Source organism: Oryctolagus cuniculus, chromosome 11, assembly GCF_964237555.1.
Source record: "Oryctolagus cuniculus chromosome 11, mOryCun1.1, whole genome shotgun sequence".
In the NCBI taxonomy this organism is placed as follows: Eukaryota; Metazoa; Chordata; class Mammalia; order Lagomorpha; family Leporidae; genus Oryctolagus; species Oryctolagus cuniculus.
The window spans coordinates 83,988,533-84,015,501 of NC_091442.1; the positions used below are offsets into that span (position 1 = coordinate 83,988,533).

Sequence of the window (26,969 nt, forward strand, 5' to 3'; positions counted from 1 at the left end):
CTCTCAGAGGATCTCCAATCAGACTCACAGCTGACTTCTCATCAGAAACCCTACAAGCTAGAAGGGAACGGCGAGACATAGCCCAGGTACTAAGAGAGAAAAACTGCCAGCCCAGAATATTATATCCCGCATGAAGGTGAAATAAAGACTTTTCATAGCAAACAGAAATTGAAAGAATTTGTTGCCACTCGTCCAGCCCTGCAAAAGATGCTTAAAGATGTGTTACACACAGAAACACGGTCATCAATATGAAAGAAGGTAAAGGAAGGGAACCTCACAGCAAAAGATCACAGGGAATTCAAAGCATATATTAGAACTTATCTTTGGCAAATGGCAGGGCAAAGTTACCACTTATCATTAGTCACATTGAACGTGAATGGCCTGAACTGTCCAGTTAAAAGACACAGATTGGCTGATTGGGTTAAGGAACAAAACCCATCTGTTTGCTGCTTACAAGAAACACATCTTTCCAACAAAGATCCATACAGACTGAAAGTGAAAGGCTGGAAAAAGATATACCATGCCAACAGAAATGAAAAAAGAGTGGGCGTAGCCATCTTAATATCAGACAACATAAACTTTACCACAAAAACTGTTAAGAGAGACAAAGAGGGGCACTATATAATGATTAAGGGATCAATACAACAAGAAGATATAACAATTATCAATGTATATGCACCTAACTACAGGGCACCAGTTTATCTAAAAGATTTGTTAATGGACTTAAAGGGAGACTTAGACCCCAATACAATAGTACTGGGGGACTTCAATACTCCACTCTCAGAAATAGATCAACAGGACAGAAGATCAACAAGGATACAGTAGATTTAAATGACACTATAGCCCAAATGGATCTAACAGATATATATAGAACTTTCAATCCTACAGCTAAAGATTTTACATTCTTCTCAGCAGTACATGGAACCTTCTCTAGGATTGACCACATACTAGGCCGTAAAGCAAGTCTCAGCAAATTCAAAAGAATTAGAATCATACCATGCAGCTTCTCAGACCATAAAGGAATGAAGTTGGAAATTAGCAACTCAGGAATCCCTAGAGCATATGCAAACACATGGAGATTGAACACCATGCTCCTGAATGAACAATGGGTCATAGAAGAAATTAAAAGAGAAATCAAAAACTTTCTGGAAGTAAATGAGGACAACAGCACAACATACCAAAACTTATGGGACGCAGCAAAAGCAGTGTTAAGAGGAAAGTTAATATCAATAGGTGCCTACATCAAGAAATTGGAAAGGCACCAAATAGATGAGCTTTCAACGCATCTCAAGGATCTTGAAAAACTGCAGCAAACCAGACCCAAATCTAGTAGGAGAAGAGAAATAATTAAAATCAGAGAAGAAATCAACAGGATTGAATCCAAAAAAAAATTACAAAAAATCAGCCAAACGAGAAGCTGTTTTTTTTTTTTTTTTTTTTTTTTGACAGGCAGAGTGGACAGTGAGAGAGAGAGACAGAGAGAAAGGTCTTCCTTTTTGCCGTTGGTTCACCCTCCAATGGCCGCCGCGGCCGGCGCGCTGCGGCCGGCGAACCGCGCTGATCCGATGGCAGGAGCCAGGTACTTCTCCTGGTCTCCCATGGGGTGCAGGACCCAAGCACTTGGGCCATCCTCCACTGCACTCCCTGGCCACAGCAGAGAGCTGGCCTGGAAGAGGGGCAACCGGGACAGAATCCAGCACCCCGACCGCGACTAGAACCCGGTGTGCCGGCGCCGCAAGGCGGAGGATTAGCCTAGTGAGCCGCGGCGCCTGCCTTGAGGAGCTGGTTTTTTGAAAAAATAAACAAAATTGACACCCCATTGGCCCAACTAACTAAAAAAAGAAAAGACCCAAATCAATAAAATCAGAGATGAAAAAGGTAACGTAACAACAGACACCACAGAAATAAAAAGAATCATCAGAAATTACTACAAGGACTTGTATGCCAGCAAACAGGGAAACCTATCAGAAATGGATAGATTCCTGGACACATGCAACCTACCTAAATTGAACCAGGAAGACATCGAAAACCTAAACAGGCCCATAACTGAGACAGAAATTGAAACAGTAATAAAGGCCCTCCCAACAAAGAAAAGCCCAGGATCAGATGGATTCACTGCTGAATTCTACCAGACATTTAAAGAACTCACTCCAATTCTTCTCAAACTATTCAGAACAATCGAAGAAGAGGGAATCCTCCCAAATTCTTTCTATGAAGCCAGCATCACCTTAATTCCTAAGCCGGAAAAAGATGCAGCACTGAAAGAGAATTACAGACCAATATCCCTGATGAACATAGATGCAAAAATCCTCAATAAAATTCTCACCAATAGAATGCAACAACACATCAGAAAGATCATCCACCCAGACCAGGTGGATTTATCCCTGGTATGCAGGGATGGTTTAATGTGCGCAAGACAATCAATGTGATACACCACATTAACAGACTGCAGAAGAAAAACCATATGATTATCTCAATAGATGCAGAGAAAGCATTTGATAAAATACAACACCCGTTCATGATGAAAAGTCTAAGCAAACTGGGTTTGGAAGGAACATTCCTCAATACAATCAAAGCAATCTATGAAAAACCCACAGCCAACATCCTATTGAATGGGGAAAAGTTGGAAGCATTTCCACTGAGATCTGGTACCAGACAGGGATGCCCACTCTCACCACTGCTATTCAATATAGTTCTGGAGGTTCTAGCCAGAGCTATTAGGCAAGAAAAAGAAATTAAAGGGATACAAATTGGGAAGGAAGAACTCAAACTATCCCTCTTTGCAGATGATATGATTATTTAGGGGACCCAAAGAACTCTACTAAGAGACTATTGGAACTCATAGAAGATTTTGGCAAAGTAGCAGGGTATAAAATCAATGCACAAAAATCAACAGCCTTTGTTTACACAGACAATGCCATGGCTGAGGAAGAACTTCTAAGATCAATCCCACTCACAATAGCTACAAAAACAATCAAATACCAAGGACATTGAAGATCTCTATGATGAAAATTACAAAACCTTAAAGAAAGAAATAGAAGAGGATACCAAAAAATGGAAAACTCTTCCATGCTCATGGATTGGAAGAATCAATATCATCAAAATGTCCATTCTCCCAAAAGCAATTTATAGATTCAATGCAATACCAATCAAGATACCAAAGACCTTCTTCTCAGATCTAGAAAAAATGATGCTGAAATTTATATGGAGACACAGGAGACCTCGAATAGCTAAAGCAATCTTGTACAACAAAAACGAAGCCGGAGGCATCACAATACCAGATTTCAGGACATACTACAGGGCAGTTGTAATCAAAACAGCATGGTACTGGTATAGAAACAGATGGATAGACCAATGGATTTTCTGTTTCAATATGAATTTCAGCATCATGTTTTCTAGATTTGAGAAGAGTATCATTTTAAAACATTAAGGCCAGAACTTAAATACATCGTGGAACCACATTTGGTCCATGAACTACCATTTTTGGATCTTTGCTTTTTTAAAAAATACAATTTATTGTTGTTTCATTCGAAAGGGCACAAAGGGAGAATGTGAGGAAGAGGAAGAATGAGAGGAAACTCCTTAACTGCAAGCAACCAGGGGCCCAGAACTCCATCTGGGTCTCCCACATGGGTGCAGGAACCCTAGTTCTTGGGCCATTTCCTTGCTGCCTCCCAGGATATGCATGGGAATGCTGGCTTGGAAGTAGAGTAGCTGAGACTGGCACTCCAGTATGACATGGGGCTCCCAAGTGACAGCTTAACCCACTGTCACAACACCAACCCCGGGAAGAACTGCTTGCCTGGTCGCACTCAGAGCTGTACGTTAAGTGGGACAGCCAACAGAGTGATCACAGGGTATGGTCACTTTTTTTAGCTACCAAACATTGAGATGGTTGGCTGTAACTTCCCAGTGTTTATCTTTGTTCTTGAACTCTAAGTTTATGATTGATACTCCTCTGGTGTATTTTTCTTGTAACTTTTTGTTGGAAATCTCTAGAGTTCTTAAAACACCGCATCCAATTGTAGAGTTTGCAACATAGGGAAGACTAAAACATTGATTTTTTTTTTTTTTTTGGTATACTTTCTTTCACCAGATCCCTTTAAGCTTGCCACATTTTCCTCCATCAGCACAGAGGAAGTGAATAAAGAGAGGAAAGCAAAATGGTCAGGATACAGCATTCTTTGAACTTGTTCAGGAAGTAGCAGAGGGGGAGAGAAATGAAAGGGACCACAAATAGCCATGTGGCCCAATTCCTTCTCTCAGTTCTGTTCTGTTTATCCTGAACAGTCACATTCAAAGTCAAGCTGTAGTCTTTCCTGTTGCCCCTTGGCACCCTACAGGCTCTTGAGCTCTCTGACCTGATGTGAAGCTGCCTTTTTGCTTGTTCCTGCTCTAGTCCCCTTGTATCCTTTCTGGTCTTTCATCACATCACATGTGGTCCTTCTTAACCCTTTACACCTTGCATTGTTCCTGCTGCAACAATGGTGTATTTACAGGTAGCCACTTAATATCTACCTTTTTCATGTCCACCCTGATATTTCCATTAAGAATTACGACCACCCTTTTCTTGCATTACTAATCATTTTTCATTCTGTTCGACTTTGCTCTCCCAGTTGCAATGATATTCTTTTGATTTAATATATAATTTACTAACTTATTATGTTTATTGTTTATTGATAATATCTCCTGTATTAAAATATAAATACCTGGAGGATAGAGATAGTTACCTTGTTTTGTCTGTGGACCTGATACAACAGATAAGAGTGCCTGGCATATATAATGGATTCAATGTATTTTGTTTTTAAATGAAAAGATGTTGCAGTATTTATTCACCATGGTCTGAGTGTACTTCTCAGGCTGCTGTAGTTGCCCATGGAAAGCTTGGAAAGGTATCTCAGATCAAATTATATCATGTGCAGGCTTATGATCTATTTTCCCTTTATTACTACAAATTACAAAAGCATGTTAAGGGGCGGACATCTAGCCTAGTGGTTAAGATGGAGTACCTGAGTTTGCCACCTGGATCTAGTTTCTGACTCCACCTCCTGCTAATGCAGACTGTGGTAGGCAGAGTGATGGCTCAAGTAATTGAATTCCTGATACCCACGTGAGTCATCTAGATTAACCTTTCAGCTCTCTTCTTTAGCCTTGGCTGTTGCAAATATTTGAGGGGAAAACCAGTGGATGGAAATTCTTTTTCTGTGTTTGCCTGTCTCTCTATAATCTCAAATACCTAATCAATAAAAAAGATTTTGAGGAAAGAGACATTTGTATGTTTGTTCTTAGAAACACACATTAAAATTGTAAAAAATTGTGTGTTTGGATTAAGAGGGAAATCACTTTCCATAAATGACGAGTATTCAAAGCACCAAAGAAAAAATAATTGGCTTGAAACAGTAGAAAGAACAAAGAATATAAAGACATAGGGCCAGTGCTGTGGCTCACTTGGTTAATCCTCTGCCTGTGGCGCTGGCATCCCATATGGGTACTGGGTTCTAGTCCCAGTTGCTCCTCTTCCAGTCCAGCTCTCTGCTGTGGCCTGGGAAGGCAGCGGAGGATGGCCTGAGTCCTTGGGTACCTGTACCCGCATGGAAGACCGGGAGGAAGCACCAGCTCCTGGCTTTGGATCGGCATAGCTCCAGCCATAGTGCCCATTTGGGGGGGTGAACCAATGGAAAGAAGACCTTTATCTCGGTCTATCTCTCCCACTGTCTAACTCTATCTGTCAAATAAAAAAAATTAAAAAAAATATAAAGACAGAAGCCTTATTAGAGTACCTGGGTATAAAATTTAGTATTTCTGTGATTCTGGGCTAGCTGTTTGTTAACCCTGAGCTTCAGATACTTTATCTTAAAAATGAGAATGCAGAGGATCTTCAAAAATTTCATGGAAATGTATAACGAAAAAACTGCACAGATTTAAAATATTTTTGCACTAAAATTCCATTTTCTGTGATCTATTTTATAAAGATATATTTGTTTGTTTGAAAGGTAGAGTGACAGAACGGGGGAGAGAGAGAGAGAGAATGAATGTGGATGAGAAAGAAATCTTACCATCTGCTCTTTGAATCCCCAAATGCCCACAATAGCCAGGGCTGGGCCAGGGAGAAGCCAGGAGCCAGGAACTCCATCCATGTCTCCCATGTGGGTGGCAGGAGGGACTCAGGTACTTGAGCCCTTGTCTGCTGCCTTCACAGGTGCACTAGCAGGAAGCTGGGTTGGAACTGGAGTGGCTGGGCTTGAACAACACTCTGATTCAGGATCAGATATCCCACGAGGTGGCTTGACTTGTTCTATGATGCTGTCCTTTCCATGAACCTTTTGAAGTTCCTTCATAAAATAGTAGTAATTGTTTTATTTTCCTTATACGTGTTATGACAGTATACTTTCTTTCTTAATATGTACCTGTTTCCTTTAACATATATGTGTGTGTATATATATATATATATGTAATGATCTTACTTTTATTTTCACTTGACGTTCACCATTTAGAATATCAGCTCCATAGGAGCAAGTCTGCATCTTTTCAGTGCTGTGTTCCCTACCTGGAACACGAAGTCTGACACATCGTAGTAGTCTAGTATAGATGTGTGGGGAGCAACTCGGACTAGACTGTTACTGGAATTAAGACTTATTCTATGCATCTGCTCTCCCACAATATGGCGCTGAGAAGGGAGAAACAGCTTCTACAGAGCTGCCTCCAGTTCAACCAATAAACTGTAGGACCTGCTCCTGATTGGAGGAGAGCAGCGTACTCGGCGTGTGGGTAGCAGAGTTGGGATTGGTGGAAGAGGACTATAAAGGAGGAGAGAGACAACATGCACCAGGAACATCTATCTGAAGGAACACCTGTGCAGCCCCCGAGAGGGCCGGCCGGCGGTGTGCCACTTCCCCGCGGAAGTGGGGAAAGTGGCTAGGGGGAACCGCCCTTCCACGGAGGTGGAAGGGACGGTAGCCAACATGGGAAGAACCAGCAGCAAACCCGGGGAGGGCCGAGCAGACAAAAGAACAGCGCAGGGTCCTGTGTCGTTCCTCCGCGAAGAGGGGGAGCGACAAGATGTTGTGAAATGAAGATTAAGCAAATTTAAACTAATACAGACCTATTATTATTGTCATCTTCTAAACCATAATCACTGTCAGATATATGTTTTCCTGGCCTCTTTTGACCACTATCAAGTGGGCAATCATCTTGTAGAGCTAGTACCGTAACTTAGTTTAGTGAAATGAAACAGAAAGCACTTAGCTGATGTATTGTTTTTTATAACAGGTCTCTAAGCTGGCTGGTGTTTTGGTCAAGCATGGCATCAGCAAAGGTGACACTGTGGTCATTTACATGCCTATGATCCCACAGGCCATGTATGCCATGCTGGCCTGTGCAAGGATAGGAGCCATTCACAGTCTCATATTTGGAGGATTTGCATCCAAAGAACTAAGTAGTCGCATTGATCATGCAAAGGTAAGTGCTTTATTTGGGGGAAGATCAAGTGGTACTTTTCTCTAATATTTTAGTCATATTTAACTGTGCATGAATCAACCATGTATTATCTTACTTGTTAGATCTGTGTTTCAAATGAAGTACTTAAAATTTGCTTTTCTTTGGTGTATATTTATTAATCAAACATTTATTTTTGAATCGGTCCTATTTGAAACGAATCTTGCTTTGTGATTTGAGAAATGTAAAATATAAGATGAGATGCATACTTTTAAGTTAGCTTATAATATATTTGGGTGTATAAAACATACAAGAGAAATAACAACTATTGGATTTATTCTAGATAATTATTACATTCCTTCTGTGTGCCTGTCACTGTCTTTGGAACTGGATAGTAAGTAGTGCTTATCTAATAGGCTAATAACTAGTTTTATCATCTATATATTTTCAATAATGGAGCTATAACCCGGTGATTGATAGAGGGTGCCCAGGAGGGGTAGGATCACATATTTGAATGGGGTACTAACATACACATTTTAAGTTTGTTGTGCAATATCATTGAGATACTGAATTTAATACACTTAGCATGGCATCTGGCATATAACACTCATTTAAAAGATATTAGCAATCATTATTATCTTTTTTTTAAAAGATTTATTACTTGAAAGGCAAAGGTACAAAGAGGCAGAGAGAGAGAGAGAGAGAGAGAGAGAGACCATCCATCTTCAGGTTCACTCCCCAAATGGCTGCAATGGCTGGAGCTGGGCCAATCTGAAGCCAGGAACTTCTGGATCTCACGTGCGATGTAGGGTCCCAAGGACTTGGGCCATTTTCCACTGCTTTCCCATGCTTAATAACAGGGAGCTGGATCGTAAGTGGAGCAGCAGGGAATTGAACATCCCTATAAGGGATGCTGGCATCGCAGGTAGTGACTTAACACTCTATGCGGAGCACTTGCCCCCATCATTATCTTTAATATATTAATTAGCAGGGTCAGCAACAATTTTCCTGTAAATGAGCACTTAGTAAATATTTTAGGCCTCGTCAATTACATAGTATCAGTTGCAAGTACAGCTCTACAGAATGAAAGCGGTCTCAGGAAATACATTAATGGGAATGGCTGTGTCCTAACCACGTTTTACTGACATAGGGTGTTGGCTGGGTTTGGCTCACAACCATAATTTGCAGTCCCCTGATTTATAGGAAGGAGCACTTTCTTCTAGTTGAGGTGAATGAAGAGTGATTTCAGAAGGGGATGAGATTTGAATTGGATTTTTGGTTACTATTGAGCTAGCTGAGAATTACGTAGTGGGAGCTAAAAAAGGAAAAAGTGTATGAGTCAAGCATCATAGAAGGAAAGTGTAATGTTCGTTTGAGAAGACAATGAGTGGTTGTCATATATTTGAGTATATGAATATATTTAAGAGTCTACTAGGCTGCCGCTGTGGCACAGCAGGTTAAGTCGCAGCCTGTAGTACTGACATCCCACATAGACATTGGCTTGTTCCTGGCTGCTCTGTGTATGATCCAACTCCCTGCTAATGGCACCTGGGAAAGAAACAGAAGACAGCACAGTTTCTTGGGCCCCTGCCACACGGGAGACCCAGAAGAAGCTCCTGCCTCCTGATTTTGGCTTGGCCCAGCCCGGGACGTTGCAGCCATCTGGGAAGTGAACCAGCAGATGGAAGATGTTTCTTTATCTCCCCTTCTCTTTTCGTCGTGCGCTCTCTCTCTCTCTCTCTGACTCTGCCTTTCAAATAAATAATCTTTAAAATGTATGTGTGTGTCTCTGTGTGTGTGTGTGCGCTTTTTTGAGAGTCTAATCATATTTGAGTGTCTAAGTATATTGAGTGTGAAGATGTGTGGAGTGCCGTGAATTTGAGTGATGTGAAGGAGGAGGGAGCGGAGGCGAGCTGGCAGGGACAGGCTGTTTTGTGAACTGAATTCTGTAGAACTTACGCAGTGAGGATTTTGACAGATGAGCATCCTGTCATCCATACTGTGAAGGAGAGGCCAGCTTGAAGCATGACATGAATGGGGAAGAAACTCGAGGCTGGAACAAGGACCTTTGTTAGCTCGTCTGAGAAGCAAAGCATTTTATAAAGGAGAAACCCATAGCGGGAGGATTAAGGAAGGATGGTTGATATGGGTGTAACATACAGCTGACCGTTAGACTTGGACAATCCTGTGAGGAGACATCCTTAATAGAGATGGAAACTAACACTGAGAGTGCCTGAGTGCTTGGCATAGAGTCAGACTTTGCATACCTTACTTTACCTGGTGAAGGGTTAGTTATTGGAACCAGGATGTTGATTCCTGGACTAACCACCTGGGATTTTTTTCCTTTTTTTTTTTTTTAAATTTATTTACTTGAGAAACAGAAAGGTCTTCCTGTCAGCTGGTTCATTCCCCAAATGGCCACAACAGCCAGAGCTGAGCTGATTGGAAGCCAGGAGCTTCCTCTGGGTCTCTCTCATGGGTGCAAGGGCCCAAGCACTTGGCCTGTCCTCCACTGCTTTCCCAGGTACAATAGCAGGGAGATGGACAGGAAGTGGAGTAGCCGGGACTTTAACTTTATGACACAGTGCTGGGCCTCCCATTTCTTTTTTAAACACATTAAGTTAGTGCCTACAAAGGCAATCTAGGGGGATGTCTGTCAGTCACCAACTTCTCAGTCAGTGAGAAGTTAGGACTTCTCTGAGGAAGCTATAGATCCCAGTTTTGTAGGTATGGGAATACTAAACATCATTCAGACGAAAGTATTGGGTATATTGCCAAAAATATTTTCCAAGTATTAGAAAATTGAAATATCTAAAAAGGGTTTATGAAACTTAAGCTGTACACTTAGGAGGAGTTTTCATTCATAACACACATAGAAACAGGTAAGCTTGTCAGGAAATTTAGGAAATCAATGCATATTCTTGCGGGCAAGGTCATCTGGCAGGTCCGATTTCAGGAGAGAACATACATATAGAGATGCACATCTCATGTATTTAAATAAAACTAAGAATTGAAATCTATGGTTTTTATGTCATGATTCCCAAATATGTCATTTGGCCCTTCTGTCTGTGAGAGGAGGAATATTCCAGGGTGGGTGTTGGGAGCATGACGTCCTGGTGGTGCTGTAGCTGTCTTAGATTGCAGAAGTGTAGTCCGTGGTGCTTCTTCAATGGTAAAGTCACATAAGGATACATATCTCTGAGCATATCTCCACCAGTGAGGAACGACTTAGTAGGCTAAAGGAAAAAATTGTTTTAACAAATAAAGATAAAAAGACTGTGTTCTAAGAAATCAGTCTAGATCCAATAAAATGTCCCAGTAAGAGGCTGTTAACTTAAATGTGAAAAGGATTTTTTTCCCCAGAGGAAGGCTCTTCTTTTGACAGTATTAAATATTCAAATTTTTACAAATACCATATATGTTCTTAATTTGTTACCTAGCTTACTTTTGTTCATTGTTCATTTAGTATTCTAATCTTGGGGAATGTTATCTAGAACTATTTGTGAAATTTTTACAGATATTAAAATATAAATTATATTCAAATATATAACATCTAAAGTATATAATAAGAGGAAATAAGATTTGTTTTTCTCCTTTCTTCTCTTTCTTTTAAAAGCCAGTTAACATAGTGGAGAGGGAAAGGCTTCGTAATCAGACAGAATGAGCCCTGTTTCTGCCTCTATCACTTGTAACCTGGGGCAAGCTGTGTAACTGCACTGAGTCTCAGCTCCATGAATATTAAATGATATTCAAAAGCAGAAACTATTATATATGCATATAGTTAGCACAGTAAAAAGTTTCTCAGAAACCAGAATTCAGAAATAGATGAAATACCTTGGGTTGATTTTCTGTCTCCTGAATTATTTATTATCCATCTCTTTTACTTTGGGTTTTTTAGTGAAGAAATAATGTACATAAAGAAAATAAAGGCATGTTTGTTTCTGCAAATTAATTCAAATTTTGGTTCAGTTCCACAAATATTTATTCAAGGCTGTGTTTCAGCACAGACTGCACCAGGCATAGGGGACATAAAGATAAGTGACATCCTCACCTGGCTTTGGAGAGCTTACTGTGCCGTGGGGGAGATGAATGAAAACGCTGGCTGTAGTTGACATATGAGGCTGGGGAATGGAGATAACCCAGACCAGGTCTTCCCTAGGGACTTCTTTTGGCTACTCCTGAGTATGTCTTGAAGAATGACGTAAAGAGTGTTAAATGTATCTTTTTGTTTTTTTAAAGATTTATTTATTTATTCGAAAGTGGTGGGGGGGGGGCTAGGGAGAGGGGAGGAGAGAGAGAGAGATCTTCCATCTGATGGTTTACTCCTCAATTGTTCGCAATGGCCAGAGCTGAGCTGATCCGAAGCCAGGAGCTAGGAGCTTCTTCCGGGTCTCTCACGTGGGTGCAGGGGCTCAAGGACTTGGGCCATCTTGTACTGCTTTTCCAGACCATAGCAGAGAGCTGGATTGGAAGTGGATCAATCAGGTCTTGAACTGGTGCCCATACAGGATGCCGGTGCTTCAGGCCATGGCTTTAACCAGCTGTGGCACAGCGCCAGCCCCGTTAAATGTGTCTTAACAGCAAAAGCAGGTCTAGGCTTTGTGGGAATTGAAATTTAAAACATTTAGGGATCCTCCATGACAAATATGCTAAAGTTAGCATAATATTTGACAAGCATGAATATATATTTAGAATTCTTAAAATCATTAAAAATTGATCTCAGTTTCAGGTTCTTTCCTTCTGAGTTCTCTTTAGACACTTAGAAGAGATACATAGAAAATGTTAGACATTCTTAGTGACTGTAACGGGCTGGCTATCTAAGACAGGCTCCAACCTAAGCAGTAACCAGTTCTGGTGGGGAGCAGGGAGCTCTACAACTGAGGTTTTCATTTCAAATATGTGGCAAATCCACCTGTCTTAATGATTTCTTTGGGATATATTTTGTACAGCTCATGCTTATAAGCCAAAATCATCATTGTAATTTTGAACAAGTTGGTGAGATTCATGTGGAGCTGTTTAGGTTTATAACATCTAAAAAGGGTGTATTGGGTTTTCAAGCCATTTATTCAATAGCGCACAGAGCCACTCAGACATTCTCTAGAAATGGTAAGCTGCTAGTCTGCTTTTGGAATTTTGTGACTGCCTTAATTGGACTTGTTAAAGAATTCTCAATTTTTTTCATTGTAGCCCAAAGTGCTTGTTACAGCATCATTTGGTATTGAACCTGGCCGGAGAGTAGAATATAAACCACTTATAGAAGAAGCTCTACGACTGGGACACCACAAGCCAAACAAAGTCCTCATTTATAATCGTCCAAATATGGTAAACTGAATATTGAATTTGGTTCTTGCTTACGGTAATGTGTTAAAGAGGATTGAATTTTGTCTGTTTGAAAGAGATAATTATTGTTAAGCTGTTATATGTACTTTAAAAAAACACCACTGATTTTTCTAGGAAAAATTCAAATGATATTACGGTCTTTGAAAAGTTAGCTTAGAATAAAAAAATTTGAAACACAGAACTGTCATAATAAAGAGTTGGGTTCTATGTTTAATGCTGATGTAATTTCACATATTACTTTCAGTTTTACAATAACACTAACGGTAACTTGATTGCTTAACATTTGGTTTTTAAGACACTCTACTAATGGATTTTTAAATGTGTTCAGTAATTCTATGAGCTAGCAGGTATCATTATCTGCATTTTAAAGAAGTAGAATTAATGAACATAGAAATAATTTGCCTAGTTATTAAGTGCATAGATAGATGATTTGAATATATGTGCTCTGACTGTATACATAATCCCTCTCTTATCTTGCATCTTGGGAAGATGGATTAAATTGTATGCAAAATGTTTTTTTTTTTTTCCAATTTAGGAGAGCATTTAGGCTGGAAGTAAAACCGTAGGCAGGAAAAATAAAGCATGAATATAGTAAACAGAAAAATTAGTCTGTGATACAGTAATATAATATATGAAAGGATATACTTTACAATACATTTCCTATTAACTTTGACCTGATAATCACCAGTTATTTACAGTGGGATCAACTTGGATTTCTGGCAGATAAAAATTTTTTGCAGAAAAGAAATTACATGAGCGCTGAATCATGTTCAGTTTTGTAGAACTCTTGAGAGATTACGTGCAGGAAGCCCTCAAATGACAAGATGTGAAAACAGAGAATGTTAAAATAATGTCGTTTTGATTACCACCTAGCAATTCCCATCACTACATTAAATTCCTGGAAGTTTTAATAGGCTGTGTTTTATGAACTGCTGCACTCAATGATTTTAATGTTCTTAATTGTTTCAGCTTTTAGATCTTAGGAATAATATACATATATATCTTTAGTATTTATTTATTTGAAAGGCAGAGGCAGAGAGAGAGGTCTTCCACCCGCTGTTCACTCCCCAGATGGCCACAACGGCTGGAGCCGCACTGATCGAAAACCAGGAAACAAAGGGAAAGAAAGATTTAAAGCGAGGACATGGCTTTCCTCCTGGGCATTATCTACCTCAGAAAAACCACTATCAGAACATGCCTGTGACTACACTTCTAGTTAAGGCCACAAAAATTAGAGATGGGACTTGAGCACCCCCTTAACTTGCATCCTCCAGTCTGCTTTAACAAAAACCAGGAGGAAGAGAAAGCTAGGCAGCAGAAGCAATGTAAAGATAGGTGGCAGGCCTATTAAAGGCTGCTCTGTACAGTGATCTCCCCTCAAGGAGACCCTACAGGCCAGTCCACTGCAGTGGCTTTCAATGTGGTGAGCCTGGGCTTCAGCAGAAATCAGCTTATGAAGAGCCCTGGCAGCTCTGCCAGCCAAGAGTTGGATCACTGGAAATGGACCTGCCTTGGAGTCGAAGGACGCCCAAGTCAGAGCCACAGATCTTATTGGCTCTAAGCTGAAAAGCCCTTCACTCAGCCCAGCTTCCAAAGTGACTACCACAGCTGAGGGGACGGCCAAGTAGGGTCAGCAATATTGCAGGCAGAACTGTAAATTTCCTCTTAGAGATGCCACCTGCCTTTACCTGGCCAGCTGTCCTCCCAGGCCAGGTAGGTAATGGAACTCAACAGGGTGCCTTCCCCAAGGAGGTCCACACCTCTCTTAGAATGTACCCTATGTGAAGAGATAGATAGGTCTGGGCCTCTTAACTTACAAGGCCTAAAGCCCACCAGATTATTCTCAAGCCCCTTCTGTCAGTTTCTATTTGTCTCTCAATCGGAGAACTTATTCGTGGCTTAGACAGCACTTTTCTTGGGTCCTCTAATAATGACTCTGTCCTTTGTTCTAGACCCTGTCTAGCCCACTTGGGTCTAATTCCTTTGTAATCATAACCTCTACTCTAACATCAATGGCTCTACTCCCAACCTGTGTGTACTGATGGTCCTCTCCTCCACTTAATGTTGTATGATTATTCAGAATTTCTCTACAGACAAACCCCACTACCTGCAAAAGTTGAGTGGCCTTTCTCCCGGTCCTGGTTGGGATCAGCTTTAAACCACGTCCATCAAACAGTCTTCACAAGGGTCCAGAGACCCTCCTCATTTCCTCTCCTCTATGAAATCCTTTCATTACCTGGTTAATGCCACTCTTAGGATCATTGGTTGCTATTCTCACCCTGACTTGTATACTACAGTGTCTGTTTAAGTGTTTACAGCAGATGATAATGGAATGAACCAAGACCTTCAGCAACCAGGTGGTCCACCAAATGCTGCTACAGGGATATATTTGGCTCCCCACCCAGGAGACAGTGGCTTGAGACATCACCCCATGCCAGCGAAGAGTACCTCATCATCCCCAATCAGCAGGAAGTAGCTAGAGTGTCACTCCCCCATTCGTGGAGGAACGACACAGGACCCTGCCCTGATCTTTTGTCTGCTCGGCCCTCCCCGGGTTTGCTGCTGGTCCTTCCCAGGTTGGCTGCCGACCCCTCCACCTCTGTGGAGGGGCGGCTCCCCCTGCCACTTTCCCCACTTCCATGGGGGAGCGGCACACCGCCGGCCGGCTCTCTCGGGGGCTGCTCAGATGTTATCCGGATGTTCCCGGTGCATGTTGTCTCTCTCCTCCTTTATAGTCCTCTTCCACCAATCCCAACTCTGCTGCCCACACCCGAGCAGGCTGCTCTCCTCCAATCAGGAGCAGGATCAGTTCCTGCAGCTCATCAGTCAAGTTGGCGAGAGACAGCTGCATAGAAGTTGTTTACTCCCTTTCAGCGCCATATTGTGGGAGAGCAGATGCATAGAATAAGTCTTAATTCCAGTAACTTAGTCTAGTCCGAGTTGCTCCCCACAAGAGAGACTCATCATCGCCCCCTTTCCTGTAATCAAAAAGTCGGGATGGTAGCTTTGGGATCTGCAAGGAGAGAAGGCCTACACTTCTGGGAATGGAGAGTCTCTACTCATACTTCCGGGGAAGAAAAGTCCTTGTCAAGGTCCCCACGGGTGCCTAAAGGTCAACCAATGAGGATCAGACCTGTCTCAACCTTTAACTCCCATGTCCTGTATCTATAAAAGGAGCCTTCCCAACCTCTGACGCGCATTTCCCTGGCAGCCCCTGCTCTGTTGGGACCAGGGAACCCACCTGGGAGCAGAATCCCAAAAAGCTTGTGAATTTAAAACAAAACAAAACAAAAAAACAAAGTCAGGAGCCAGTAGCTTCTTCTGGGTCTCCCAAGCAAGTGCAGGGGCTCAAGTACTTGGGCCATCTTCTGCTTCCCCAGGCCATAGCAGAGAGCTGGATTGGAAGTGGAGCAGCTGGGATTCGAACCGGTGCCCATATGGGGTGTAGGCACTGCAGGTGGCTGCTTTACCTGCTGTGCCACAGTGGCGGCCCCGAGAATATTTTTTAAAAAAGGTTTTGTTGCAGTTTAAATCAGGGAATGAAAAATGAGCAAAAATATGGCTTTGGGTAAGAGGTTAGAGGAATGGTAGATAGATCTGTAAAAATGTGTTTATGTTAAGCACATTTGTTATTCATTCTCAGTGTGAATTAATAGAATGTACTAAGCCCAATTCTAAGTACTTTCAAATACTTAGTTAAGTCTCACAAATCAGTGAGCATGGAGACAGGATTTGAACTCTGGTTTGGTTTTTTTTAACCAACAGTATATGTACTATTTCTTTACCCAGTAAGCACATTAGATATGGATATTTATGTTACTATTCATATTTTTCTAGTGCAACTCTCTCTTGTTTCTTCTTCATAGACAAGAGATCCACTGCCAAATTCCTCCACGACCAGCCATGTTCTCTCCCACTCCCTTTTCCACCAGACCCTTTCCTCAGTTTTCGTATTGATGAGGGCTTTGAGGGAGTTTGGCCTTTATAGGAGACCTACTGTTGAGGCAGTAATTAAGCCCAGTGGACTGCATTTGTTTTGAATTTAGAGAGAATCATGTTATGAAACTGGGTGATGAGTCTCATTAACCAGGATTGCATTTTTGCCAGGGGAAGTGAAAAATTGGCTGCCACTCCTCAGCTGCAGGCAGGCAATGACAGAATCAAAGGAGTCTCACAACAAGCATCCTTGGTGCGCTCCCACTGCTGCCTTTTAAGAATCGAAATAGCTAGAAAAGACATGTCTATAGAAGTAAATGAATAAATGTAAAAGCTAAATGTTGATTTTTCCCTCTGTTTTATAAAATCTTGTTTATACTCACCCTTATTTCTTAGCTTGAAAAATAACCAGTCAAGTCTTCAATTAGAGACTTACAAAAGTCATAGATCTATAATTATTTTAATTATTTTTGTGATCACTCAATTCACGTTTTTCATCTTGGAACATGATTTACATATGCTTCCTGTGGGGAGCAATCCGGACTAGACTAAGTTACTCGAATTAAGACTTATTCTATGCATCTGCTCTCCCACAATATGGCGCTGGGAGAGAAGTAAACAGCTTCCGCACAGCTGCCTCCAGTTCAACCAATTAACTGTAGGACTTGCTCCTGATTGGAGAGCAGCGTGCTCGGCGTGTGGGCAGCCGAGTTGGGATTGGCAGAGGAGGACTATAAAGGAGGAGAGAGACGGCATGCACCGGGAACATCTATGGGGAACATCTAAGGGAACCCGTGCAGCCCCCGAGAAAGCCGGCCGGCGGTGTGCCGCTCCCCTGCGGAAGTGGGGAATGCGGCCAGGGGGAACTGCCCTTCCACGGAGGTGGAAGGGATAGTAGCCAACCCGGGAAGAACCAGCAGCAAACCCGGGGAGGGCCGAGCAGACGAAAGAACAGCGCAGGGTCCTGTGTTGCTCCTCCACGAAGAGGGGGAGCGACACTTCCAGTTATAATGTCAAATGTTTAATATTTTGAAATTTTTTGTCTAACAAAACAAAAATGCATGATTTGATAATAGTTATCTTTGTTTATCTAAATGGCATACCTTGTGTCTTTCAGTCAGTTGGGTCTGACAGTTGGACTTTGAAGGGCCTTAATTCAAATTTTTTTCTATAAGAGGGTTTATTCATTTAGACATTATATTTGTAGTCCTGTATTGAAGGAATCAGTTTATAAGCACATGTATTTAAGTACATGACCAGTTTTTGTAACCCTGCCTGAGTAATATATTAAGGAGTCTAGAAAAAAAGAAGTAGCTTGTATTATGTGAATCTGAGTCTTTGGCCTTAGTTCAGGATTGCCTTGGAGAAATGAATGTTTACATAATCTCTAGGTGGTGAATCTTTTTTTTTTTTTTTTTTTTGACAGGCAGAGTGGACAGTGAGAGAGAGACAGAGAGAGAAAGGTCTTCCTTTGCCGTTGGTTCACCCTCCAATGGCCGCCGCTGCAGCCGGCGCACCGCGCTGATCCTGGCAGGAGCCAGGAGCCAGGTGCTTTTCCTGGTCTCCCATGGGGTGCAGGGCCCAAGCACCTGGGCCATCCTCCACTGCACTCCCTGGCCATAGCAGAGAGCTGGCCTGGAAGAGGGGCTACCGGGACAGAATCCGGTGCCCCGACCGGGACTAGAACCCGGTGTGCCGGCGCCGCAAGGTGGAGGATTAGCCTATTGAGCCACGGCGCCGGCTGGTGGTGAATCTTTTTGCACTGAGACATGCACAAAGCTTGCTTGTGTCTGGGACAACATGTTCATCAGTGATAAAGTTCCCAAGCTGTGATTTTGTGTTTAGTCTGTGTTAAGGAAAAAGAACCAGAGATTTGAAGGGTAGTAACTCTACTTCAACAGCTCTAATTCCCAATAAGAGTAGCTTTCCCATAAACCACTTCCCTCTTCTTCACTTGTCTTGCCATTTCATTGCCACATACTAAAATGGATCTGCTTACTTTCTATAAAATGATATCTGTTTATTTATGACCATATTATCACAAAGTTTACACTGGAGTAACCAGTTCTCAGGGAAAACCTAAACACTTCTACAACGTTAATTAGTAACCTTGATACAAGAATAGTTGGATAGCATGCTAAAGACTTTGATTAATTTCAAAAGCTAGTTTTCACCTTAAGAAATCGAAAGTGGAATTCCCCATCACTGCTGAACACAATTTAATATCCCCTTATTTAGAAAGGTGGTTTTAAATGTATAAAGAGAATTTTTAGTAGGTTAGTTGACATTTCACTATGACAGCACTTCAAAAGTAAAAGAAATAGATGATGAAAAAGATATTACTTGATACTTACATTTTGGAAACATTCTCTGGGTTGATCTCTGAGTGTCAGTGCAAACATAACTGCATCACATTGAATTTGTTGGGTATTCGTAGATTTAAATAAAATATGTTCTTTTTGTCAGTTCAGCTAAAGCCAACATCAAGGTATTGAACTTTTTATATACATTTACCTTACCTCACGACCTTGAGATTTTCAGTTGTAAGTCTTAGGTTTAGTGATACGTAGGCTTAGATTTTTCAGTACGTGCTCAGACTTACAGAGATTTAGCTCATTTGTTCCTTTGCCTTCATCTCCTTTTTTACAATGCATATTTCTGTGTTTCTGCTGTGTAGGAGACGGTTCCGTTGACACCAGGTCGTGATCTTGATTGGGATGAGGAGATGGCAAAAGCCCAGTCACACGATTGTGTTCCTGTTCTTTCGGAGCATCCACTGTACATTCTTTACACATCTGGAACAACAGGGTTGCCTAAGGTATTCAGTCCCTTTGGGATAACTGGGATTCCCTTTGTACCAAGAATATTTAGTAACTGAAAGTGCTTACAAATTGTATATTGAAGCTTGTATGTAGTTTATGTCTTAAAGAAATTGAGTGCTTAATTCCAGATAGAGAAAAATGTCCACTACCTTTAAGGTCAAAAGCTATGCCTCTATTTATTAGAAAATCTTCTCAAAAGCCAACAATATGTATCTGTTTCAGTTGGCTATTGATTTTAATACTTATTGGATTGAATATTAGTTGGTTTAATAATTTTGTATAAAATATATTGGAAATGAAATACACTTTTTCAGTTGAGATACAGTTTCCATACAGCATGGAATTTATTTTTGATTTAGGGTAGTTCAATTCCTTATTATAAATGTGGGTTTGAGCAGTGGCCTCGACGTTTTGACCAAGGGGCAGTTTATGCACAGTATTGAACTGTTTGATTTACAGCACAGAAGATACTCAAGGGGCTTTAAATCTGTTTACCACGAAAGGTGTTTTCACACAAAGCAAAGCTAAAAGCATCAACATTCACGGGTGTGTCAGCTCTCAACAAATACCACTTCTGCCTGGTATCTCTAAATAATACTGTTTTTTTCATCCAACTTCATAAAAGCTTATAGTATCGTCTTCCTTGGTCATCTTTATTAGAAGGTTCGATATTCATAAAATCATGAAATTTTAGTGGAGGAAGGGACTTTCATGATCACTCTCATCCTGAATGGCCTCTCTATTACTGTAATTTTCAGTGCACTGGAGTTCTGAAAATACACTCTCTTAATCCTAAAATGATGGTTTTTTTTATTAGACTTTGAAAAGGAAATTTAAGACATAGCATATGAAACTTGCCTGTGAAATGGAAAATGTTTGGTAGTGGAATATACTCTTTCATGGTTTACGACATTTTGGTCTACTACTATGTTGTATGTATCATTAGCACCAAATAATTTTTTATTGAATACAAAAGTAAATAAATGCATATAAGTGAATTGAAGGTTTATGGTTTTTTTTTTAAATGACTCCAGTTACTTGAAAAGTAAATATTCCTTCAGACTTCAGAAGATTTGTGTTTGAAGAGGTCAGATGATTGGCTGTTCATAAGCATAGCCCCTTACTGTTTGCAATTCTGTATTATATATCAGTGATATGGAGTCCAGCTGAACATTTGCCTGTCAAACAAAAGGAGAGTCCGCAGAGTTATAGTCTAATGTTAAAAAATCAGCTGGAGACAATATGACCTAATCAAATAAAAAACCCTGAAAATCCAAACAACCATTTTAACTCCTTAAAAGCTTGAAGGAATCTTGCAAAAAAGAAAAAGAAAAACAAAACAAAACACTTGTACCATCTCAAGACTTTAAATCACTCTAAACTTTACTGTGACCTAGATTAAGATGTGTATAGGAGGAGAAAAGAGCTGGATGGAAATTCAAAGCTGATTCAGTCAGAGTAGTAGAAATAAAGTCAAAGTAATATGCAGAGCATTAAGTTGAGAAGTGATAACTTCAAATAAGGAGGAATCCCAGCTATTGCAGTTTTTCTCTGGGTCAAGAAATAATTTTCTGGATTCCTTTCAGCGTCCAAACTGAAGATCCCTTGATGTTTCTGTTATTCTCACTTTCTTCCTAAGGTACCACCCAGGATATACTTTATCTAATTTATCTCAATAAATAGAAGAAGGCTTTAGTTGGATATTTCTGTGTTCACAGTGAATTTGACTCTGTTTAATGAATGTGTATTAGATGTGTTCATTCTGTATTAGAATAGATTAAGATTAAACCACAGTGCCTCAAGGTTGAGGTCAGTTTTATGTGAACTCAGGTGAGGTAAGATGGACTGTGATCCATTTATTGGCAAGACTTTTTCAAACTATTCAGTTTAGGAATTTATTTAGGATAGCACAGTTGATAGGGAGGAATCAGATTTGGTTCAAAACTCAAACTGAGGCGGAAGAAGAGACCAAGACTTTAAACTTGGGAGCACAGGAAGGTGGTTTTTGTTTTTCCCAGAAGCCTTTTATTTTTAAAGTGTGCAAACTACATGCATTTCATAAATAAAATTTGGGAACATAGTGATTCTTCCCTCTGTACCCATCCTCCCTCCTGCATTCCTACCCTTTTTCCTCCTTTCTCTTATTCTCATTCTTATTTCCTTTTTTTGCAAAGATCTATTTTCAATAAACTTTATACACATAAGGTTAACCCTACACTAAGTACAGAGTACAACAAATAGCTTGGGGGAAAAAAAAAACAAACTGTTCAAAGTCATCACATCTTAAAGTGTCAATTTCACTTATATAGATGACCTTTTAGGTACTGTGTTAGTTTCCACAGTTTTGAATATATATTGAAATATGAATGATTTGAGACTGAGGAAGCTGGGAGATCTTAAACATGTATGGGTATTTCAAACTATTCATGAGAAATGAAATTAAAAATGAGTTTATTTGGGTACAAAAAGGCTTTGAAATCCACACATATTTTTCCGTGTACTTTTTGAAGATCCTTTTTATTATAGATGATGCGCCTTTTGCGGGGGTGGAGGTGGTCACTGCTATGGAGATGCTCAGTCAGTAGTTGAAAGTGAAAGACTGGCTGGCTCCACGGCTCACTTGGCTAATCCTCCGCCTGTGGCGTCGGTACTTGGGGTTCTAGTCCCGGTTGGGGCATCAGTTCTGTCCTGGTTGCTCCTCTTCCAGTCCAGCTCTCTGCTGTGGCCCGGGAAGGCAGTGGAGGATGGCCCAAGTCCTTGGGCCCACCTGGCTCCTGGCTTCGGATTAGCACAGCGCACCGGCTGTAGCGGCTGTTCGGAGGGTGAACCAACAGAAGGAAGGCCTTTGTCTCTCTCTCTCTCTCTCACTGTCTATCTATGCCTGTCAAAAAAGTAAATAAATAAATAAAATAAAAAAATGAAAGACTAAATGCAGGAAGTCTATCTAGGGGTGTAGATAGACCTCTGGTCATTGCATCACGGAGTGAGTGAGATTTGCAAAGTAGGAAATGCAGAATGGGAAAATAATGTAGTCATCTTGTATCCATCAGAATGCTTCCCTTTTTCCTCCTGTGGACTTTACAATGTCAATTTCTTTGAAGTTACATATTACCAAAAAACATTTAGGCCCTTATTTAAGTTTATCCGTGTGGACTAGTTTTAGTTCACTTAGATTCATGACACTGGATGTTTCTGAGATCTAAGAATTTGCCTCATACTTCTTTGTCTTTGCTGTAGCAGTAACCGTGACATTTGGCCTTGTTGGGTCCTCAGAGTATTTGTTCAGTGAGCTCTTCTCCAGTCAGTCCCTCATACTCTTTATTCTTTGAGAGGCAAAGAGATTTAATGGAATCTGAAATTTCAGTGTTGGTATCTGCAGAATAAGTGTATAGGAAAGATGAGCACACATACAGTAATGAAGTATTTTGGTATAAATCTCGTGTCGTCATATACTTTGTTTCCTTGATATTTGATCTTGAGGAAAAATAATATGAGCTCATAAAATATTCTACTTAAAATTTTTGTTTCTCATTGGCACATACAAGGTGCACGTAAGGTAGTCTGTTGCTTGGTTAGAATTTGCAAATATATTTATAGGGCTTATTTGCATCTGCACATCTGCCAACCTTGGTGTTTTCAGGTTGCTGTATGACAGGTTTATCTGTTAACTGCTCTAAATATTCCAGCAACCACAGCCGAAGAGCTTTGCATACATTTCTGTGTTGTTGTGGGCTTCTATCCTGTTTGGTTTGGGTGCCTGTATTCAAGACAGTTCAAAACATTACACAGTAAGATAATCCCTCATCTGGATGGTGTCCTTTTGGGAGAGGGGGATTTAGTGTCGGTTATATTTATCTTACTCCATTTTTATAACATGGAGGAGCAGTGATAACTGAAAAACAGGCAATGCCAAAGGAGAAAAGGGGAGAAAAGGGGAGAGAAGCCAAAGGAAGGATTGAAAGGAAGCCATGTTACGACAGTGACAGATAAGGCCTTTTGTCCTGATGTACATTTCTCATTTTGGGCAACTTTTATTCTTGTTTGGTGACTTACACATACTGCTTGCCTGAGAAAAAAATGAAAGTAAATAGAAAAAGCTATGCACTTAAAAAGAAATCTGTTAAAACTCTTGCGGTAAAATGTTGAACTTGCTACACCTTTGCCCCTCATCTCATAGTAGTTTAAGTCGATAAAAAAATTATACAGCTACTGAAGTGTCTTCGATAGAGAGGGTTTCAGAACCAACTAGAAGCCTATAGCAGGAGACTTTACGTTTGATGGAATATCCCAAAGGGAAACATTCTGTTTTTTAAAGGATGATTCACAAAGTTCTACAAGTTTCAAGTATTTCTTTTGAATGAAGAATATGGTTTACAAAGAATCATCTTGTTCAAATGTGTGACTATTCATTCAACTGTTCCCTCATTTTGTCAATCAGTAAATAATTAAATGTCTGTTCCATGCCAGGCACTGTGCTGGTGATCCATAGCTTTCTCTTCTAGCACTCAGGTCTGGAGGAGATGCACCACTGGGTGGTGACATCAATGCTTTGTTGATGTTTACAAGGAGAGAGAGAGTAGAAAAGGACTGAGAGACATCTAACACCGTCTCTAGGATGGGGGACAGTTTCCTGGAAGAAACAGAACTTCCACAGAGTCTTTAGGTACTCACATGAAAAAGTAGGAGATAAACTCAGAAAAGGGCTGCGGGCTCACTCTAGAAAGTGGGGATGTCTTCTGCAAAGCCACAAGACAAGATTATTGTTGATGTGTTAGATATTTTAGAATATCAGAACCATTTTATTTCCCACCTCTCTGGTGCCAACCATAATTTTGTGATACATTTTACTAAAGTACAGTATGTAGTTCTCATTTCTCTTTTACTTTTTTTTTTTTGACTTAGTCTGAGTTAAAATACACACACACACACATATGTACACATGGGGAGACTTCAAAAAGTTCATTAAAAAATCGAATTTAAAGGTAAGTTTATTTTGCAATAAACAAAATTTTGAAATCTGTGTATACTATGGCTCTTCAAAATATAAATCATGAAAAAACTTATGAATTGCAAAATTCTTTTACTAAAATAAACTTACCATTTAATTTTACTTTCCACTAGCTTTTTGAAGCATGTTGCTACTTATGTAAACCATGTATAATAAGCATGTACATGTATGTGCAAATATATACAACATACTCGCATATTTATGTAAATATGACTGTTTATTGCATATAAGCATGTATATGTGTCTGTAAAGCCTTCATTAAACAGAAAATGATAGGCTGGTACACCAAATTTTTCTTGTCTCAGTATTTTGAGATTTGCCATTCAGATTTTTATAGATCAATACACACACACACATTTTTAGAATGAAAAATCCCAAACACTATCTTACCACACTTCTCAGTCCTCCTTCCTCTTCCTCTGCAAAGCTTAATGATCCAATTTTTTTAAACTGCAGCCATGAAAACTGAATACACTTGAAACTTGTGTTTTCTGTCTCTATTGGCCCCATGTGTGGTATCTTGTGGCACTCCTTGACTTCAGAAGCAGCTCATTACTTTGTCGATCATAAAGAACCATCTGGGGTGACTGGGCCCATTCCTAGGTGACAAATAATCATCCTGGCATTTTGCTTGTACAGATTTTTTTATGTACCATGTGCATTAGAAGTGGTCGTCCACTGAGAAGAGAGTTTCTCGTGTCTCCTTATTTTTGAGATAGAAGTCTTTTTCATGTCTTTATTTGAAGCACAGATTGTTATTCTGACCTAGAGGTTTTCAAACTCTCCAGAAGATTTTTAAGGATTTTGACTGATCTTACATAAAATCCCAGAATAGTGTAGTAGGCTGTGGGGTGTGTGTGTGTAGAGAGAGGAATAGGGAATATTAGATTATCTGATGCCTTTACTTTTAAGGTAGGTGGCATTCAAAGACACATACAAAGTAATACAGAGATCAAAAGACTAAAGTACAGTAGGCTTGTGTTTTAGGAGTCAGCACAGGTATTGAATCCATATTTTCACCTCTTACACAGCATTTCAGATATACTTTAAAATGTCATTTTTAGTTTGATTCATTTTATCTACTTGGAATATATTGATTTACCTTTTTGAAATTGATTTATATGCTTTCAGAAGCTGAGAAGGGTTTTTTTTGCATTTAATTTGTGGAAAATAAGGCAAAGAAGAAGCAAAATACCTTATTTTAGTTACAAGTAAATATTTTAATAAAGGCTCTATAAAACTAATCTTTCATTTTTTAACTTTCAAACTTGCCATGAAATACCTACAAACACAACATAAAGTTCTACACAATATCAGATCCTCAGAAATTTGAAAATTGTATCGTCAAATACTTTGGGAAATGTTCAAGACGAGTTTCTGATCTAGAATCCAGATTAATGAATGGCGAATTGATGCTTGACTGAGATTTTTTGTACTTACCCTTTAAGAAAGGAGCAGTAAGTGGTTATTAAAGATCAAAGAAAAACAGAAATTGTGGCTTTCTCTCTCCTTCAGCTCCATTTTAAGTGTTTTTAATGAGAATCATTGCTGACAACCTCTAATTATTTTGACATTTCTGCCTTTTGAGTAATATAATTGCAAGATAAAAAGTAATTACTAGAACTAAGAAAATAATATTGTCAATAAGAAATATTAGCCTTTACAGTTTTAAAATGCTTTTTCATGCATGCTGTTATTTTTAAATCTTGTTTAAAAAAATTGTCATAGTTTAAGCATCCACTAATTTGCAGAAAAAGGAACATTGGTAAACATTATTTGAAGAAGTGCCTATCTGTGAGCTATATAGAAACTTGTTACTCTGTCCTTTAAATTTATTGTCGAGATTTCCCAAATGAAAGATCTCTGTGAGTGAGATCCCAGAGGAAAGAACGGGCCATCGTAGAAGGAGGTCCCTTTCTCTGAAGGGAGGAGAGAACTTCAAATTTGATTATGGCCTTGTCTAAATAAGGTTGGAGTTTGCGAACTCAAGAGGCTTCCGTAGCCTTGGCAGCTCATGACAAGAGCCTCGGGTGATTACTGACGTGGAGAACAGGATGGAATATAATGGGGCAAGTAGTTGCTCAGTGTGTGTGGGCAAGTACATGTGTGAAGCCCACTGGCAGAGGGCTTAGGGTTTTTAATATTCCCAAGGTGATCAGGAGGGCCAGCTGCATATTAGCCATGTCATACAACCTAGAAAACAGCTTTCAGATGCCAACAAAGCTGCCTTTAATATTTGCCAAGAGACCAGGTGTTGTTGCTGGTAGATAAAATATGTTCCACAGCTTGATACTTATGTTTTATTAGTAGTACCTGAGGAGCACAGCAATTTCAGTGACTAACAGAAAGTCAATTTCTTTTTCATTCCCTTGATTCATGTATGTGTTTGAAAGCTGCAGAGCTCTGCCAAGAAAGTACAATTAATAGCA

General features: G+C 40.1%; 1 protein-coding gene across 3 annotated transcripts in view; it reads left to right on the plus strand.

Annotated features, from left to right (window-relative positions):
• Nucleotides 1-26,969, plus strand: part of ACSS3 (acyl-CoA synthetase short chain family member 3) — a 368,594-nt gene that overhangs the window by 228,525 nt on the left and 113,100 nt on the right. For all 3 annotated transcript variants that reach the window (XM_008256845.4, XM_002711267.5, XM_017342001.3), the window contains 3 exons: nt 7,270-7,458; nt 12,622-12,756; nt 19,388-19,528. In XM_008256845.4, coding sequence (XP_008255067.2) covers nt 7,270-7,458; nt 12,622-12,756; nt 19,388-19,528 — 465 coding nt within the window. The remainder of the gene's footprint in view (nt 1-7,269; nt 7,459-12,621; nt 12,757-19,387; nt 19,529-26,969) is intronic.